Below are 17,928 nucleotides of genomic sequence, written 5' to 3'. Positions count from 1 at the left end.
GTCACTTCTTTAAAATGGCTTCATTAATAAAAAATACGCTTGGAAATAAAGTGTGGCGTGGCTTCATTAGATTAGAATTAAAGATAAAAAGTTAATATTTACTGCCTTTAAGATAAACATTTCAGGTCCTCTTTGTGGAAAAAACACACAATTCATCAAAAATCTGTGAACCAGAAACTTCACTGGTGCCTATAAATATAAATAATAATGCAAAGGAAAAAAAAAAACAAACAGAAACAATGATAAGTACATATTAATAAATTATGTATACTGTAAACCATACACAATAAAAACATTAGAAAAAATTCAAAATCAACAATTCATAAAACTGTGAAATTATAAATGATTACTCTGGAACAGGCACCTTATGATTATAGTCTCTTTCCTAGATCACTTATTAGCAAACAAAGTACTCCGATACAATAGTTTCCGTTCTGTAGACGGTGTTGTAAGATCACATGAATATCAAACAAACTAGTTATGGAGAAGAAATGAGCGACATATTTTGCTGTTTGCCCTCCCCGCTGATGTCCTTCTTGTTTCTTCTAATTGACATAATAAAGCCAGTAAACAATGTTGAAAAAGGAAAAAACAGTTGGGAAGATCATCCTCGACCATTTGTCAATCGAGTTCACATCAGTCAAGTCGGGAATTGTGATCTTCAGCTGTGAGGCGCGCCTCCGTAACCGGCTCTTCTTTTGAGTCATGTGGCGTTCCAGTGCGTTCCGGCCAAAGTTGTGCCTTGCCAAGCCAGCTTTACGATATTGTAGCGTTGAGCTGTCGTACGTCAGCATGGTATTCCGCGGGTCGTTGAGACCCAGGGCCAACTCTGTAACACCCATGTCATTCTTGATGTCCAGGGTGCCCAAAAGGATGTTTTCATGTGTGTCCATCTGTTCAAAGTACAAAAACAAAACAAAATAGTTAACAACTTGAGCATTATATTTTTCTCCATTTAAGCAGAGGGAACAGACTAAAAGCAGTGTCTGATCCTCCAGTTCAGGGTTTGGGTGGGGGGCTTACAGCCCTCTCCAAAAAAACAACTTGTTACCGAAACTGCAGCAGTGCTATCCACAGAAATCCTGGGCCAAATAGGGAACTCAAGACACAACAGTAGCACCATGATGACTTTGGGTGAAACTCCACCCCAGGATGTCGGAACTCTGAATCAGAGATTTCTGGTAGGGCTGGACACAGCATAGCAATATGTGGTCCTTGTGGTCGTATCCGGATCTTAGTTTTGAGACAAGGTTGGACAGCAAGGTATTATTGCGACCTGATGTTCCTGACAGGATCAAGAGGCTGAGCGACTGAGTGAGCTGGGTTTTGGACCGTGAGGAAAAACTAGAGTACCTGAAGAAAACCCAGGAACATGAATCCACTCCAAAAGCGAAGGCCTGCAAACTAATTCAGACTGGGAGATACTCTTGCTCTTAGACTACAGTTTTAATCAGTATACCTCCCATTGACATTTCTAAAAAAAAAAAAAAAATGTTCTGGACTCTCTGGTTTCCTTTGAGTTGGTATGAATGTGATTTTCTGTCTCAGTTTTGGCTCAGTGATGGACTGACGATGTGTCTGAAAGGACTGGCTAAATGTATAAAGAAGATAGATGGGATAGGTGCGCCTATCGGCAGAACCGAACCACAACCTTAATTTCTGTGGATGATTTCAGCATGACATCATTATCATTAACAATGAAAAAGAAAAACTAATACAGGACGTTTTAAAGTACCTTGTTCTTTTGATCGCCAAGTCCAATGGCAGCATCATCTACGAAGATCGGTTCCCACATTGAGTCATGGCCATCAAGATCCCTTTGCTTCATTCTTGCATACAAAGTGTCATCTCTGCCAACGACATTACCCACCAGCCACTGCAAACACAATTCAACACAATTGGTTTGTTTGCTTTTGGTGAATTAGCCTAAGTTGGTAATGCACGTCACTTTGTGCTTACATGTGCAAAAGGTGTTTGGCATGAAAAAAACAAAGCAGGACTTCTATATTTTTCTTGGATAAAGCACAGTTTTTAGAAGATTTGAGAGTTTCGTTCAGTTTGTTCCGTTCCTCAGTGTCACAGGATGCAAATACAACAATTTTATCTGCTGAATTCTTGGTAAAACTTCAACAAAGGCCGATCTGCAGATCATTTACAACTTCACTGTAGTGGAGATTTGGATCTCTGCTGGTAAGCTGCTAAGCTCGTAAGCAGAGATCCAAATTCCTGCTGAAAACACAAAACGGAGTAGTGAAAGAAACTTTTGGCCAAGTGGCTCCAAGACCCTTTTCTCTCTCAGTTACAGCTGGGAACATATTAGCGCATTTGGCTTTCAAACAGGGACAGTACAGCTTATTAAGCTGATTTTACTTGGTACAACGAAGGCAGGAAACATTAGGTCAACCCTCCATTTGAAGTGGTGACATTTCCTTTCTTAGCTAGTAATTATTCTAAGCTCCTCAGACAGCTTTATTATTAATCAAATTAGCACTGCGCTGCAAAGCAGAGGAAATGTGATGCCAGGAATTCAGAACAAAGACAACTTCTTCAGCTCAAACGTGCCAGAATTTGGGAAGTTTATGTAGAAGATGTCCTTTGTTCCACATATGATTGATTTTTATAAATACTCTTCGAATTACGAGTAATTTCTCTGTAGAGGCAGACCTCCAAAATACAAGGACGAGCTCTGGTAATGATTACCTTGTTGGGATCCATCCTCAGCTTTTCATTGTTGGCTGTCATGAGTTTTTCAGCTGCCCTTTTCTGGCGCTGAGGACCTCGACCGAAGAAGATGTAGTTTACCAGCGCGTACTCCAGCAGAGCCAGGAAGACAAAGACGAAGCATCCCATGAGGTACATGTCTATGGCCTTGACGTACGGGATTTTGGGGAGCGTTTCTCTCAAGTGGGTGTTGATGGTTGTCATGGTCAGCACCGTGGTGATCCCTGGTGGATGGAGGCCATAATATGATGTGAGAAATTGAATTAGCTGAAATAAAGTTAAACACTTTTTTTTTTTAATGTAGTAACTTCACATGAGAGGGATCTTGCCCAAAATCTGATTTTCATTTTCCATTAGATTCACTAACAGCAGTCACACAAAACCCCAAGTTACTGTGCAATTCTGATGGGATGTTTGACACTTTTAATCATCCTGACTGTGACACATCTTTTGCCGGCAACTTGATATGATTTCTGTTTTTGATTAAGGCTGTCAGGATCAATGAAACCAAAGGGGATTAGCCCTGTGACTTTCAAACATGCTTCGGGAGACAAGGTATAAAAAAAAAAAAAAAAAAGTGCCCCTGAGGTGCTACAGCAATTTGAAATTTAAATGTCAACCTTGATCTTGTTCATTAGCAGAAATCTCCTCCTGAGAAAAGTTGAGGACAGTTTTCTAAAGGCTCACCTATCAGGCTGTAGCAATAGATACTGGCAGATTGACTGTGCATACCAATGTGTTGAGAGCGTGTTTAGTATGAATGGCACAACCAGCTCTTGCCAGTAGTAATGTAATTTAGTGTTTTAATAAATCACAGGCTCCTGGGTTGTAGTGCTTTTTCAGTAGCGTGTTTATCCATATCCTACATTCACTAATGGCGTGAGAAGCCTGGTTGTAAAGCCTAAATAATCATGTCCATTGTTCCCGCTGTGCCCACGAATCCTCCCACATGCACCTGTACATTCTCGTAGGAAGGCACACAGCATCATCATTATTTAAGGCAATTTCAATTTGTATTCACAGCTCCCGTAAACAATTACTAAATTATTATACAGCTGTCACAAAAGTGTCAGGTGACCACGGCTCAAAATAGGATTCAGGCAATTTTCCCAAGCTGTTGCTGCAAGAGCTTAACAATAAAAACAAAGGATTTCTGCAAACAGTGGGCATGTGACGCAGCCATTACAGGTCCGTTTTAATGCCTGAATCCAGGTCAGAGTAAAGTGGTTCCCGAGTCCAATGTAGAAAGGGTGGTGACAAAACATTTCCCAACTCTGCCTCCATTACTAAGCATTACCTTTTTTTTTTTTTTTTTTCATTAAATCCCATGCATGCCTTCCCCCTGGATCACTAAATGCAGCTCAGTCGTCAATCAGTGGAATTGCCTTGTCGACTAAAGCCAGGGATGGGCAGAAGGATGGATGGAGCTGCGTGGATGGGGTTGGGTTAAAAGAAGACAGGCGTCTTGCGATAAACACAGAGAGGCTTGATACAAGCCTCAAAGGCTACATGGGGTTTACATAATTGAGGATGACTTAAGGAAAATTGTGATTTCCACAGAAGCACATAGACTCTGAAATCACAGCAAAAACCAAATCAGCCCAGTCATCAATCACCATATGTCTGAAGACTAAAGTAACACTTGATGGATATTCCCTTGGGTTAATGCTTGTATTACAGGGGCTGGCATGGTATCATTATAATATCAATATAATATGCTCTGGACTCCTAAAGCACACTGGATTTAACAATCTGAAGCTTCCCCCACTTCGGTTATTACATTCACTGCTCTGTACACCTCACCTAGAGCCACCCTGGCAGCAGAGGCATCATAGTTGATCCAGAAGGAGACCCAGGAGAGGATAGTGATGAGGATAGAAGGCATGTATGTTTGCAAAATGAAGTATCCAATGTTTCTCTTCAGCTTAAAACTCAGAGAAAGACGAGGGTATGAACCTGGAGAGAGGAGCAGAGGGCATTATGTGCACTGGTGAAAGCAATACTTCGTCTTATCTTTTTTTTTTTTTTTTTTTTTTTTTGGTGAGTGTGGTGGATGTTAGCATGTTAAGTGTGACTGCATTGAAGTTAATGTAACCTACAGCTAATACAGCACAGAGAGAGACAGCAGCTCTGCAGCTCATCAACTGTTTTTATGTCATTTTAAACTAATAAGCTCATAGAACATGATTCCATAGCTGCCATCTTTTACTGCCTACAGTATTAGCATTAATGATAAGTGGTTGGTTTTAACTCATTATTCCAAACACTAGAGATTAACTGTTGGTTACGTTGTGTCACATAAACGATACAGATGTTCAATCCTATAACACATCTGGACACTGGACGCCTATGTATTAAAATGTGCTGTTGTGCTTCTGCAATTTATTGAATTTATCTGCTGATCATTCAACCGGGTGGGCTCTGATGTTACAACTGTTGTTGATGCAAATTTTGTTCGTTCTGCTTCATCTGATTGCCTTGCAACTATATTACACCCATTACACCGCTCAGAGAGGGTATACCAAAGGCAGACACCTTTATACCTTTACACAGCCTAAAACTTCTGTACAGTTTCTATTTTTAGTCGCCTTAGTGGCGTGGCTTTAAAAATGGTAATGCCGGGCTGTCATTCACTATAGTTCAGGATGAAAACTTTCCATTTTTGGCTTTTGGCAGATGAGGGGGAAGGGGATGAATCCTAAAGACGGTGGTGAACTCTTGTCATTTGTCGTCTTTTGCGAGCACAGCTCAAAGGTGTCACTTGTCATGAAATATCACTACATCTGGCTGAAGGATTTTCACAAAATGCGGTGTGCCCATCCCTGTTTCCCAGATGATGAATGCTGATGAATTCCCTTTTCTGCTACTTGAAGATTCGCTTTTGAAGGTTTTGAGAGAAAAGGTTCCCTCATTTTTCAACTACATGAAAGGTATGTAAAATTTTGTAATCAATCTTGAAACTGAAAATATTAGCTTCTGGCTCAGTAGATGGATTTTTTTTTTTTTTCCTTAAATCAAATCGTGATTCTTTTTTTTTTTTTTTTTTTTTTTTTAAATCTGTCCACAGTTTTGTACAATCTGGAAATCTGGAATATTTTAGGAAGCTGTAATAACAGACTACACTGCTGAGAACTCATTTTTTTCTAACTAATATTAAAACTATGTTGATGAAAACACAAACAAGAGCTTCAGCGGCCCATCCCAAGTAGAGTAATGCCTCCTTAAGACTGTCATTGTCAGACGACTCACCCACAGGCTTCATAAGTTGTCTCTTTGAACTGAGTGACCCTTAATATGCCTGCACTCATACATATGATTGCTGAGGTACGGTGGTTTGTATAAGAATGGCCTTTTTTTTTTTTTTTTTTTGCATATCTCTGCTTTATTTCTAATATGCACACAGCAGGATTTTGATTTAGGTAAATTGTATAAGTGCAGATTTTCAGGAAATGGACCAGTTTTTCCAGTTTCTACTTCTTAAGTGAATTACAGCGATGTGAAAGATGGCGCCATGAGATTATGCTGGAATATGTTTTTTTTTTTTAATGGGATGCTCGAGCAGAAACAGAAGAGGGTGAAAAATGGAGGATAATGTAATTAATTATTGTAATTTGCTAATGTTAAGATGAGCCCCTGATGTGATCTCTGAATTATTTTACAATAAAATGGAGACGCGTCTTGCGTTGGAATGATTAAGAAAGGAACTTCAATTCCAAACATGTATAATTCATGAAGGCTACGACGACATTGCCTATCCTTGGAAACGTGATTGGATAGGTGCCCATTCAATTGTGCTGATGTTTGCATATCTGGTTGACCCTCAGTATGGTCAGTTCTTATCACAACAGACCGGACCCTAAAAGGGATTCCTCCTCTTAGACACCACATGGCCCTCGGTGAATACATTTGGGAACAGTGCAGAAACCCATTTGGGTAAACTTACACGGATGTTGATGGCTTACAGACACAATGCTGTATACTGTGCATTCGGCAGGAAGCATTATGTTATTAATGGCCTCACTGGTGTAGAATATGTGAACCTGACACACAAAACAAGCTCGCTTTGGTGTCGTCTCTGCATCGCCAGTGCATTATTGTTATGCTCCCATTTAGTGCAAAAGCTCCCCCAAAAACTACATTCAGCGGAAACACTGTCTCTCATTACAAATGGTTTCTTGCACAGCGAAGTCATAAATATGAAAATGCAGAAGGAGATGAATATTTTATTGTATCAGACAGCATTCTTTTTTGTTTATTGCTATTAAATAAGTCATGGTGTTTTCTGTCTCACAGAATGGGGCTTTATTCAATGATCTGAATCTGAGTATGTGGATTTGCTCGACATTTTGCTACTCTGGAAATTAGTGGGTGCCATTTTTTTTTTTTTTTTTTATCAATAAATTCAAACAGCGATTTTGGTCAATACTCTTGAATTAACATGCTGCCTGATCTTGCAGCATTAAAATAATAATGAAACTGTTGCGAAAAAGCCAGAGAATGACATTTATATAGCTAGAGAAAAATCAAGCATGCATATAAAGAAAGTTATTTTGGGCTCTTTTTTTTATTGTTTGTTTTGAAGATGGTGTATTTTCTCTTACCTGTGGAGAAGACAACGTTCTTGGAGATGAGTTTATGATCCACGATGGAGAACTGTGGCAGTTCAATCTTGTCCACTCCTGTCACAGCATTATCTCCACCTCGCCAGGAGAATTCAATGTCATCTGTGGTGTATCCGTCTAACAGAGGGTACAAAGAACAGGCATTACTGACCACAGTGTGTGCGTGTGTGTGTGTGTGTGTGTGTGTGTGTGTGTCTATGTCTTATGAGTCCCATCTGGATCTTGTCAATTAATTACATCACATAATAATACAATCATAAAGTCATGTCAGCATTTTCATCATTACACATTCTCATGGCAAACACACACACACACACACACACACACACACATATATATATATACATATGATAAATAATTGCCATGGTAGAAGACAACATCTTAAGTTATAAACTCTATAAAATTCTCAAAGGGAGAAAAAGCATGTCCATCAATATTAATCTGTACAAAGGCGGCTCTGTCTCCGCTGCCCATGTCTCCACTGATTGGGCCGAAATGAGAGCAAAGTGGCCGGTGGGCAGCCGCAATAAATGATTGAGGAACATCTTACTCTGTAGTTAGAACTGAAGGCAGAGAGAAAAGATGCTGAAATTTTTCATTAGACCATGAAGCTCGACTCTTGCATAAACCACTGCCTACTGTCTGCTGCGGTGCAGTTGTCATGTCTGCTGACTTGAGGGCATAAGAGCAATGCTCTCAAACTAAGAGGAAGAATAACATGAAAAGACAAGAGACAGATGGAGCTGTTGCACTTTTTTTTTTTTTTTAAGAGTGATTCACCAGCAAAACAAGACTAAAACTACACAAAAACTGTTTTGAAACCTGCTAACTACGGCAGAATGCCATTATAAGGAGGAAAAAGGGTTTTCTCTTATCGGCCCTGACATACTGAGGGGATGTATTAAACTGAGAAGTCACACAGAGCTACCTTTTATATTGCTAAATAGCTCAGTTGCTTTAGTTAATCACAATATATGTGTTTAACTGATAAAACTGCCGAGCCTCTCCCAGCATGCATTTGTACTTTTTATTTCTTTCTCATTTTGGGTGGATTATTTCAACAACGTCGACTCTTTCTCTCTATCTCAACATGCTACATAATAATCAGTGGTAATGGCTGCAGCAGTTCATAACGCTGCACGTCAGCTGAAATGAGGCTTTTTGCATGCGAGTTTCGCTGAATGACTATTGTAAGTCTATATTTGATTGCAGGCTTGGTCGCTGACTCTCCCTTTCTTTCATTATTGGATGTGTGATCAGTACTTTTGTTCCGTGCTGATGAAGGGGAGATCTAGACAATGAAAGATAATGGACATGTTTGATTTGCATGAGTATGAAGTGTGTGTGTATGTGTGTGTGTGGGGGGGGGGGGGGGGGGGGGGATGACAAGAGAGATGGGGCTGCTTTGGATGACATATGAAATCATACTTGACAGAACAATTTAAGGGAACTCCCACGCTGGCTCATTGATTAATGCATAAAGAAAAGATTGTTATACGCCACTCCCCCCCCCCCCCCCCCGTCCTCGGGTTTCGCCTCATACTTCATTCACCATTTTATTTTTTTATATCTCCTTTTCCCTCCATTTTTTTTTACCCCATTTGCACTTTGTTTTTCTCAGGCTACACAATGTATCAAGCGTGTTGTCGATGCAATACCAACCTGTGCAATATACGTAACAATGTCATAAACATAAAAGTAACATCGTCCACTTAATTGTTTGTGTTCATCACAACTCATACTGCAATCACAACATTTCCACATAGTATCGTACAGTTCTATTACCTATTGTCACTGACATCCATCTTATGACTAATACATATCCAGCCATTGTGCTTTCCCTCACCTCTTCTTCCTCCTCTTGTCTCCTGTTCTTCTCAATTAACTGTGACCCATTTAGTCACTGAGCATTCACAACATAGACTTGTCAGGGAATGTTCCCGACCGCCTCAACCCTCTGTCTCCTTCTAATGCATCAAAGTGTAACACTGCTTTTTCCAAAACTTCGACGTTCATTAAATTTTGGGCTCTTGAATTTGCGATCAATATTAAAATTCATGTCAAAATGAAGACATTGCTTAAAGGCATGGCGGTAAAAATAAGATCAACGTGTCCCCATCTATTATTTCTTGTAAAACATTGGATTCTGAACTGACTGCAGATGATTAAAAGCCGCTCTACTAAAAGCAGAGGATGAAAAAGTTCTATGAATCAGGACTGAAAGATATGAAGGCAGAGAAATGAACTAAGGCCGTGTCGTTTTCAAGTGGAAACTGAAAAGTTGTTACATTTTGGGTTTTGGGTTTGAACCACAGTGCAGTTTGTAGCCGCCGAAATTGCAAGCTTTTCAAAACGCTTCTCAACTTAGTGAGAAATCTGTCAAAATGGTGGAAAATGCTGCCAATGCGCATGCAAACAGTTCTCCTGCACATGCATGAGTAGATGGACAATAACAGCGATGTCTGCTTCCAGAGTTTCCTGATCCTCAGCCCATATTCTCCTGGACTCGGTGGCTTTTGAGTTGAGAATCACTCGTTATCCAGCTCCATCGACTGTCCATACAAATATCCGTGGTTTCATTACAAGGACAAACAACACCCACTAACTACATAATTTTCAGTATTTCAGCCATTTCCATGTAAACAGACAATGTTTTCAAAACGAAAAAACAAACATTCTTGTGGCAAACTATTTCCTTGAAACAGAGTTCTTGAAGATTGCCCGGAACGGTGCCCAGGCTATCAGGATGTAGAGAAGATGTTGGTTTGATGATCAGAGTTCAGCTCCAGTGAATCACCAGCAGAAGATAAAAGTGCTCTTTTATGAATGACCCCTGATCTTTCCCTATGCGGACCAGCAGGGAAACCTTAAACCTCGTATACATTCAAAGAAGATTGTTGATACATTTCTTACAGTTTTTATTTTTGAAAGATGAACTTTCATCCATTTTTTTTTAACCCATGCAGCCACCTTTTAAACCCGAAACGTCGAGCTTTCAATTAATCCCAGGATCTACAAAGCACGCGAGTGATGATCCCAGCAGGATAAATCCTTTGGATTTTAATGACTTCACGTCTCTCGCTTTAGCTCCTCGGCAGAAGATTTACATTTTAATCACAACATACAAAAAAGAAAGGAAAAAAAAAAACACTAGCAAACACTTATGTATTGCGTGGTGTGAAGGATATAACTTCTAAAGCTAATTGGACTTTACAGGAATAGTTTCTTGCTGTTACAGGATATTGACACTTTGCAACAAGTAAACTCAGATCCGTCCAGGTTTATACGAGAATGAAGACTTTCAGTTTGTGCTATGACTTTGCCACAAAATCTTTTGTTTCTGTCTCACTGTGTCGGCCACTAATTGGTTTATCTTTCATATATCAGAGACAGGGGGTTGTTGGAGAAAAGAAAGCTTAAACATTCATTAATTTACTCCAAGTGCAAAAGAAAAAGAGAGCGTGACAGGATGTATTTTATATTAACACAAATGTTTTTCTTCTGGATTCTAAAGTCTGAAAGCAATGGCAGACCAAAAATAAATGAAATGGTTCATGATAACATCAGAGGAGATAACTATACAATACTAAAGCTATTTAACTGGGACTCTGGCATATCTCCCTGACCAAATCTGACTCCAGGCTTTTTTCTTTTCTTTTTTTATCAAGCTTATGAAAAAAAAAAAATGTCTCAGTTGATTTGTTTTAATGGGCAAAGAAGGATTTAAGCAGGACATAAAACACTGGCTGTGATATTGCTCTGGGTAAAACAATCAGGGATAACTTTTTTCTTCTCCTTATAATTTAAATTTTTTGGTTTATTGCTCATCTTATGGTGAAACACCTTGGATTTGTATTAAAACTGTTGCGAAGGTGTAAAAAACACACCCTTAAATCAATTTTCTTCTCATCATTGATACCAATATGTACAAACATTGTTGAGGATTGAAATGTAAAATCAAATTCTCCCACAATGTGTTTCTTTATTTGCCATGTAATATTGTTTTTAGCATAGGTTGCTGCTGCAACCCTGCAATTTCCCCATGCGGGACAAATAAAGGACTTTCAATCAATCAATATACAGCAGAGAAAACAGAAGGAGATTAGGAATGTAATGTCAATAACTGCATTTATTAACATTTACAAACAGACATGCTGTATGTACTCAAGGCTTAATTACAGAAATCAGAGTAATAATGGTTTTGAGGTTAAATGAAGGGTTTGTGAAAACTGATTGTTATATTTGTCATCTAAAATCTGCTGTTTGACCACATTATCACTGAGAGGGAGTGAAATGCCTGGAAAGAGGGCCGAGAGTGGCCTGGAAGAGGGTCCAGTCAGGCCCATGGCCTGAGACAGCCTCAAATGACAACAATACAAAGGAAGAAAATGTAAACTCCTTACAGAAAAGATGTTTGAATCTGAGTCTGAACTGGGCTCCTTTAGGTCCTGCTAGATATTCTTTAAAATCAAAAAGACTTTCAATGTGTGTCTACAGTCAGATTTCATCCTGAGTGAGCTTGTGTGGCAACTACAAAGGAAGTGACAGAGTACATGTGGTGAAAATGTCCATATTTTCACAAAACCAATTACCACAATATAAACACAAACCAATTTCAATAATACCTTCCCGTTAAAAATTCAATTTTAAACAAACTCACGCTGGCAGCATGGCCTTGAGGCTACAGCTAGTTTGGTAGCTTTCATGCCATTATCACCGATATCTCGGCTCAGGTCTCGGCGTTGTGTTGTGTTTGCTGTTGTCAAGAAACATCTTGAAAAAAATGTATTTTTTCTTTAAAATTTTTTACAACATGCTTGCACATACGCACACAAACACACAGTGAAGTGGGCAGTTCAAATCTCGCACTGACGAGCGCCCGCTACTTGCCCTCCCCGATGAGCGACGAAGGCCGCTTCACTCTTAAATATGTCTCAGATGAATTTTTAATTCCTTGAAGTTCAAAGTGACTTTAATGTTATTCCTGGTGTTGTAATTAAAAAATGTCTTTCGACTTTTGCAGTGCACATCCTGCTGCAGCGGACTGCATGCCTCGCAGGAACATCTGAAGATAAAATAAATAAATAAGCCATGCAAGCCCGAGTGTAGAAACCATTCACACCCCAGAAGATGTCTGCGGTTTCTAAAAATGGACTCCGACGAGCGGGGATAGCAACAGAGAGACAGAGACTGGAAGTGGCTCTGTGCATATGATGTGCATCACCGGTGCAGAAAATATAACTATTACTTGACGGAAATGCAGCAATAAAATGTTTTATTGTTAGTGTAATTTAATGTCTATTGTCATTCAGTTTTAGTGAGGCTCTATATGCTCTGTTCTGGTCTGAATGTGGGAGGTTGTGTTTCTTTTTTTCTCAGATTTTCTCATAGCTGAAAAAAACATTCACTGTCACACATGCGCTAAAGCTAAAGAAGCTAATCAGGCCAAAAATAAAAAAATAACTAAGCTTCTTGTGCGGTGTTGAGTGAGTGTTTAATGGCTGACTGATTCTCTTCATCTGATGATTTATTGAGAAGCTACACAGCTGCTGTGCTTGTGAAGTCAGTGTTACATGTTTTACTAGAATCGGCGTCCTGCGAAGGTAAAGCTGCTCAGCAGCAACATATACAGTTTACACTGTAAACTGCATTGCGGTAACAGTGACCCGGAACAAGAGCGGTTTAACCATACTGAATAATGCAGGCAATGGTATTTACTCGCACCAAGGTAATATCTTGCGCAGTCTGTGATGGAAGCTGAAGTGAGAGATTAGAGATTAGATTAGATGCCGAGAGCCGCAACACTAAGGCACGTTGACAAAACTTGGCCTGGAAGGTGATAAACCGGGACGTTACCCACTGTTTCTCATCATGAGTCTGTGCAGTATTAAAGTCAACTTCCATCTGAGTTTTTATTTTATTCTTTTCTGGTTTACTTTTATAAAAATGTGATTAATAAATTAAGTAACACTCAATCCAATTAATTTACCTGCTTATAAACACCTTGACAGAATAACACCTTCATCTCCATGGTGACGTTTGTATTTTAATACTCTTTTCTATTATAAACAAATCTCAACCAAAATATGGGGATGAAACTGTCAGACCGGCAAATCATTAGTCACTGGCTTCCATTCCCACCGCAACTTTTTCTTTTTCAGGTTGTTTGTTGTCCCTGTCTCTGAACAAAAACATGCCACAAATGATTGGCATAAAGGACATCTTCCTCGTTTCTTACATAAGCAGTTTAGTCATTTTAGCTACTTTTTTTTTTTTACTCAATTAGAAGCATCCTTTTTTTGTTATTGTGTAATTAACAGTTAGTAACGGAATCACAATCGGGATCTGAATTTTGCTTGAAGTCATTAGAGACGGTAAACATCAGGGGATTAAAGATAAATCCAACAATGGATGCTCCTCGATATGTCAAAGCTTTTTAATTCACAAGCAACACAAAGCCAATGCCAATGACATGAGGTGTTGTAACAATCCAACCTTCTGTAAAAAAAAAAACAAAAAACAAAACAAAAAAGAAAACAGAAGATCAGAATATTAAATGACCTTGTCAAATTGGCGAAAAAGGAAAAAAAAAAGAGGTGCAAAAGAAGCTATTGAGCGACAGATGTGTGGGTGATGAGCAGCACAATGAAAACAAAGGACAATATGGATGAGAAATCTGCATAAAAATTCTACTCTTTCAGCTAATGGGGGGATTCATCCGAGGCAACATTACATCTAAAAGAGTCCAGACAGAGATTGCCTTCAGCTCCCAGGGCAAAGATAAAACAAAAGAGGAAGTTGTGTGTCTGTGCACGTGTTTTGTGCATGTGTGTGTGTGTTTATTTTATTTATTTTTTTTTTTTATGTTATCTACAGGGCACATTGCAATTCCAAGTGGCTGTGATCTACACACATATACGCCCACATCTATCTGTGCGCGCACACAGCCACAGTTACTACTCCCCAGCCAGTGTCTTTTAAGCTTGGTGGGAAAAAGCCTGTCACCAAATTAAACGAGAAGGATGTGTGCTTGGGGTACAGATGACTAGCTATGTTCTGAGGAGCGCTCATTTGTAAACAGCCAGCGTCGCTCTCTGTCTCTTCTGCACTTGCTCACCATCACTCTCTGAACTATGTTCAAACAAGTAGTTTAAGTGGACACTGCACAGCTTGTGGTAACGGCGGCAAACTCTACAATATCTTACAAATGGCATACCAGATTCCTTTTCGAGATGGGATTGAGGCATTTTTGTTTGTGAACTGCCTTTGTGAGAGAAACTATAGATAATACGCTTACAGTTGTGTGAACAATGGTGCCCACAAGAAGGTCATGCTCTTAATAAGACACATACGCTTGCTTGTTTTCACCCTCCAGCCGAAAAGGTCAAAATACAGATTTTTGTTTTTCTTCTTCTGGTGGAGAACAAATTTGGTTCAATAAGAAAAATGTATTGTTAAAAAAAAAGATGATTCTCACCAGCGTGCTCCATCTCTCTTTACTGGAAGCGACTGCAATCAAGTTAACTTACGAGTCATGGATAAAAATCTTGTGTGGTAAGGAAGATTACTACACTGCTCTGTTATGGGGTTTACAGAGGTCATCATTTCTGTTTGTACTTTTTTGGCAGCAGATCACTTGATAAGTAAAAAGCATTATTTGTAGAAAGCTCTACTGGAGCTGCTATTCTCCACTGTATTATAATCCACAGATAACATGATGACTGTCCTTCCATCCATCTTCTATATTGCTTTGCCCAACCAAGGGCGGCAGACCTGATCCCAGCTGACGCTGAGTGAAAGCAGAGTACGTCCAGGACAGGCGGCCAGTCCATTTAGCCCATTTAAAGCAGGGGTGTCAAACACATTGTACTTCAGGGGAAACACGCAGCCCAATTTCACCGTGAGGGGGCCAGACTGGCAATATAACGCCATAATAACATTTAAATTTAAACTTTAAAGTTTTTTCTTTGTTGTGGTGCAGAGTATACATGATGAGAATGTCTATATTCAGAATGGGAAATAATCTTTTAGGGCCACCTGAGTGGCAGTAATGAATCCTGGAACTGGTAGAAAGGGTTAAAAAAAAAACAATTGACATGTCATCATAATTGCTAAACTATGTGATTCTAAACAGATTATTTTTACTCTTTTCTTCAGCTTTTTCTCAGCTGTACTTTGGTTTTAGTCTTTCCCTCGATACTGTTCCATCTTCACTGCATTTTCTTTAAATAGCTCTTTGCACATACAGCTATCAGCTCACCCGCCTGTTTCAGGGGAAATTTACTGTTTATCGATATAGAATCAGATACAATCCATTATGCATTTAGGGAGGCTTCGGTGTCCATCAACCACCAAGCAAAATATGTTTAGTCCATTAGCTTGCGACCATAATCAAATGCTGCAATGCATCAGTGTAACTACACTGTCACAGAGCTGTAACTGAACAAATGGTCTGCATTTTTGGACAGAACTGTTTAATAGTATGGAGCAGCCAGTGTGCCCTCTTAGACCTGTATCCAGAAAGTTTAATTCATAGAAATTAAAAGAACGGCTTGTTTTCGAGCTATCTAAAAAAGATGGTTTAAATTGCTCTTGATTTTTCAAAAAAATTATTATTTTTTTGTTCAATTATGCTCTGATTCCCTTCGTACAGCACCAGCTGTGGGCCTCCGAGCTCAGTTGCACAGTTAAATATAGCACAGTTTTAACCATATCTGTACATTTTGTGGAAATGGGTTCATGTTAAAAGGTGTAACTTTTTGGGCGGGCATCTCTTCTCCTCATGATAGCAGCTAAATGACAAGGTCACCTCTTCTACTTCACTGCTGTTACTTTTATCTCTCTGCGGTGTGCCAGCAGCTTAAGCTGTAAGGATTTAAATACAGAAGCACTTTGTATCTGCATTTGTAGACATCTCGATACTGTGCCACACACACACACAAAAAAACATATTTTGAAATACAGAGTGCTGTTTGAAAGGGATTCATTGAAATTTAAGCTAAACTACTTGCTGCAGCCTTGCTTCACTAACTTTTATGCCACCATTAACCAAACTGTAAGTGAACAAACTAAACTAAAATAAACTCATGGAAGCAAAAAAAAAAAAAAAAAAAATCTGAACTTGAAAACCTTTTACATCATAATGGCTTAGAGGTGTTGTAGCAGTTGGAGGGCATTTCCATTGACGTGCTTGTTGCAGATAGTTGTCATTTGAAAAAAAAAAAAAAAAAGGCTACAGCTTTCAACAGCACTATGTGGCTCTTATGCATCGTTTCAGCACCACGGACAGAGCACATTACACAAAGTAGTACACAGCTCTGGAGAAGGTTGAGGCACTTGAGCTGTGATAAGTAGCTCATTTGATGCGGGTATCTGGTGTTAATCATGGATCATCGACCCATGATGAAATAACCACATGCAAATTAGGTCAATTAAAACCATTTACTCCAATTCCCACTACTTTTTTTTTTAACACAATCTCTATGCTTTAAAAACTGAATGAAAGACCATCAATTTGATTTGAATTATATGCATTTCTGTGACAATAATTCAAACTAATTTAATACATCCTCTAAGACAAGCATAAAGTAAGATGAGGATATATTTAGGAGGAAAAGAAAGCTTCTACTTTTACTAGGGAAACACTGAGAATTGGATGGAAAGGATTATGTTGAAAATATTAAAATTCTGAGTAAATCCTTGTATTACAGCACAACGCAATTTGTTGGGGCCCAGTGGAAGCCCAGTAACACACAGCTGCCCAGACAAAGCTGACGTCCCGCTGGTCTACGAATGCAATAGGCCGAATGGGATCTGTTTGAAAAGCTGGGCATATGTTAGCCGTTTTTAGATTATAAACTAACTAAATGACTCCTTATAATCTGCAATGACTTGGAATAAGTTATGATGAACATTCGATGATTAAAAAAAGAAAAGGTAAAAAGTGGATGAAAAAAACTTACAACTTTCGATCTCAAGTGTGCAGTTCTGCTCATCCAGTGGATACCTCCTGAGGTCCATCATGCACGCGGCAGTTGTGGTGATCCTGTGAAGACATAAGACACATGTATGTTCAGGTTACTGACAGCAAACTTTAATGGTTGGTCAGGGATGATACACTCCAGAAGAGTACATAAACTGCCAGGTGTGTGCCAATAAAACTGCACAGGATTGCAACTGTACGAAATTACATAACTCCGGCTTTATCAGCTTTATTGTTTTAGTGATGTTGTCAACAGATGATTTACCTGTTCATAACAAAAGGAAACAAATGACAAAAAAAAAAAAAAAAAAAAAAAAATCCTGCAGGTAAACGTTGCTGAGAGAAAAAAAGGTTGGTGGTGCTCGTGTGGTGGTGGTGAGAACACCACTGGGGATTACACGGCCATAGCTAATCCTTATGTCCCAGTTTTAACATTGTTTGGATAATCCTGCGGGTCCTCTGTGAGGCCCCACCTGAGATGTGAGCCGCTGCGGGGATCAAACTCTGTGGGAGAGCAATGACAGGAGGAGAATCAGCGATGACTGCAGTTGTTTGTATTTATATTGTCATGAAATATGTAGGATGCATTTACTTGATATTTTA

At 39.2% G+C, this 17,928-nt stretch overlaps 1 protein-coding gene across 1 annotated transcript in view; it reads right to left on the bottom strand.

The window, feature by feature from the left end:
* Positions 1-276: 276 nt before the first annotated feature.
* The window catches only part of gabrb2b (gamma-aminobutyric acid type A receptor subunit beta2b), a 53,709-nt gene continuing 36,057 nt past the window's right edge, over positions 277-17,928 (bottom strand). Inside the window, exons 5-10 of the mRNA XM_030100560.1 lie at positions 17,306-17,388; positions 7,323-7,460; positions 4,525-4,677; positions 2,701-2,945; positions 1,736-1,876; positions 277-893 (exon numbers count right to left, since the gene is read on the bottom strand). Coding sequence (XP_029956420.1) covers positions 546-893; positions 1,736-1,876; positions 2,701-2,945; positions 4,525-4,677; positions 7,323-7,460; positions 17,306-17,388 — 1,108 coding nt within the window. The 3' untranslated portion in view covers positions 277-545. The remainder of the gene's footprint in view (positions 894-1,735; positions 1,877-2,700; positions 2,946-4,524; positions 4,678-7,322; positions 7,461-17,305; positions 17,389-17,928) is intronic.

The sequence above is a fragment of the Salarias fasciatus genome, chromosome 10 (genome assembly GCF_902148845.1).
Source record: "Salarias fasciatus chromosome 10, fSalaFa1.1, whole genome shotgun sequence".
Lineage (NCBI taxonomy): Eukaryota > Metazoa > Chordata > Actinopteri > Blenniiformes > Blenniidae > Salarias > Salarias fasciatus.
This window is presented reverse-complemented; position numbering and strand designations above follow the sequence as displayed.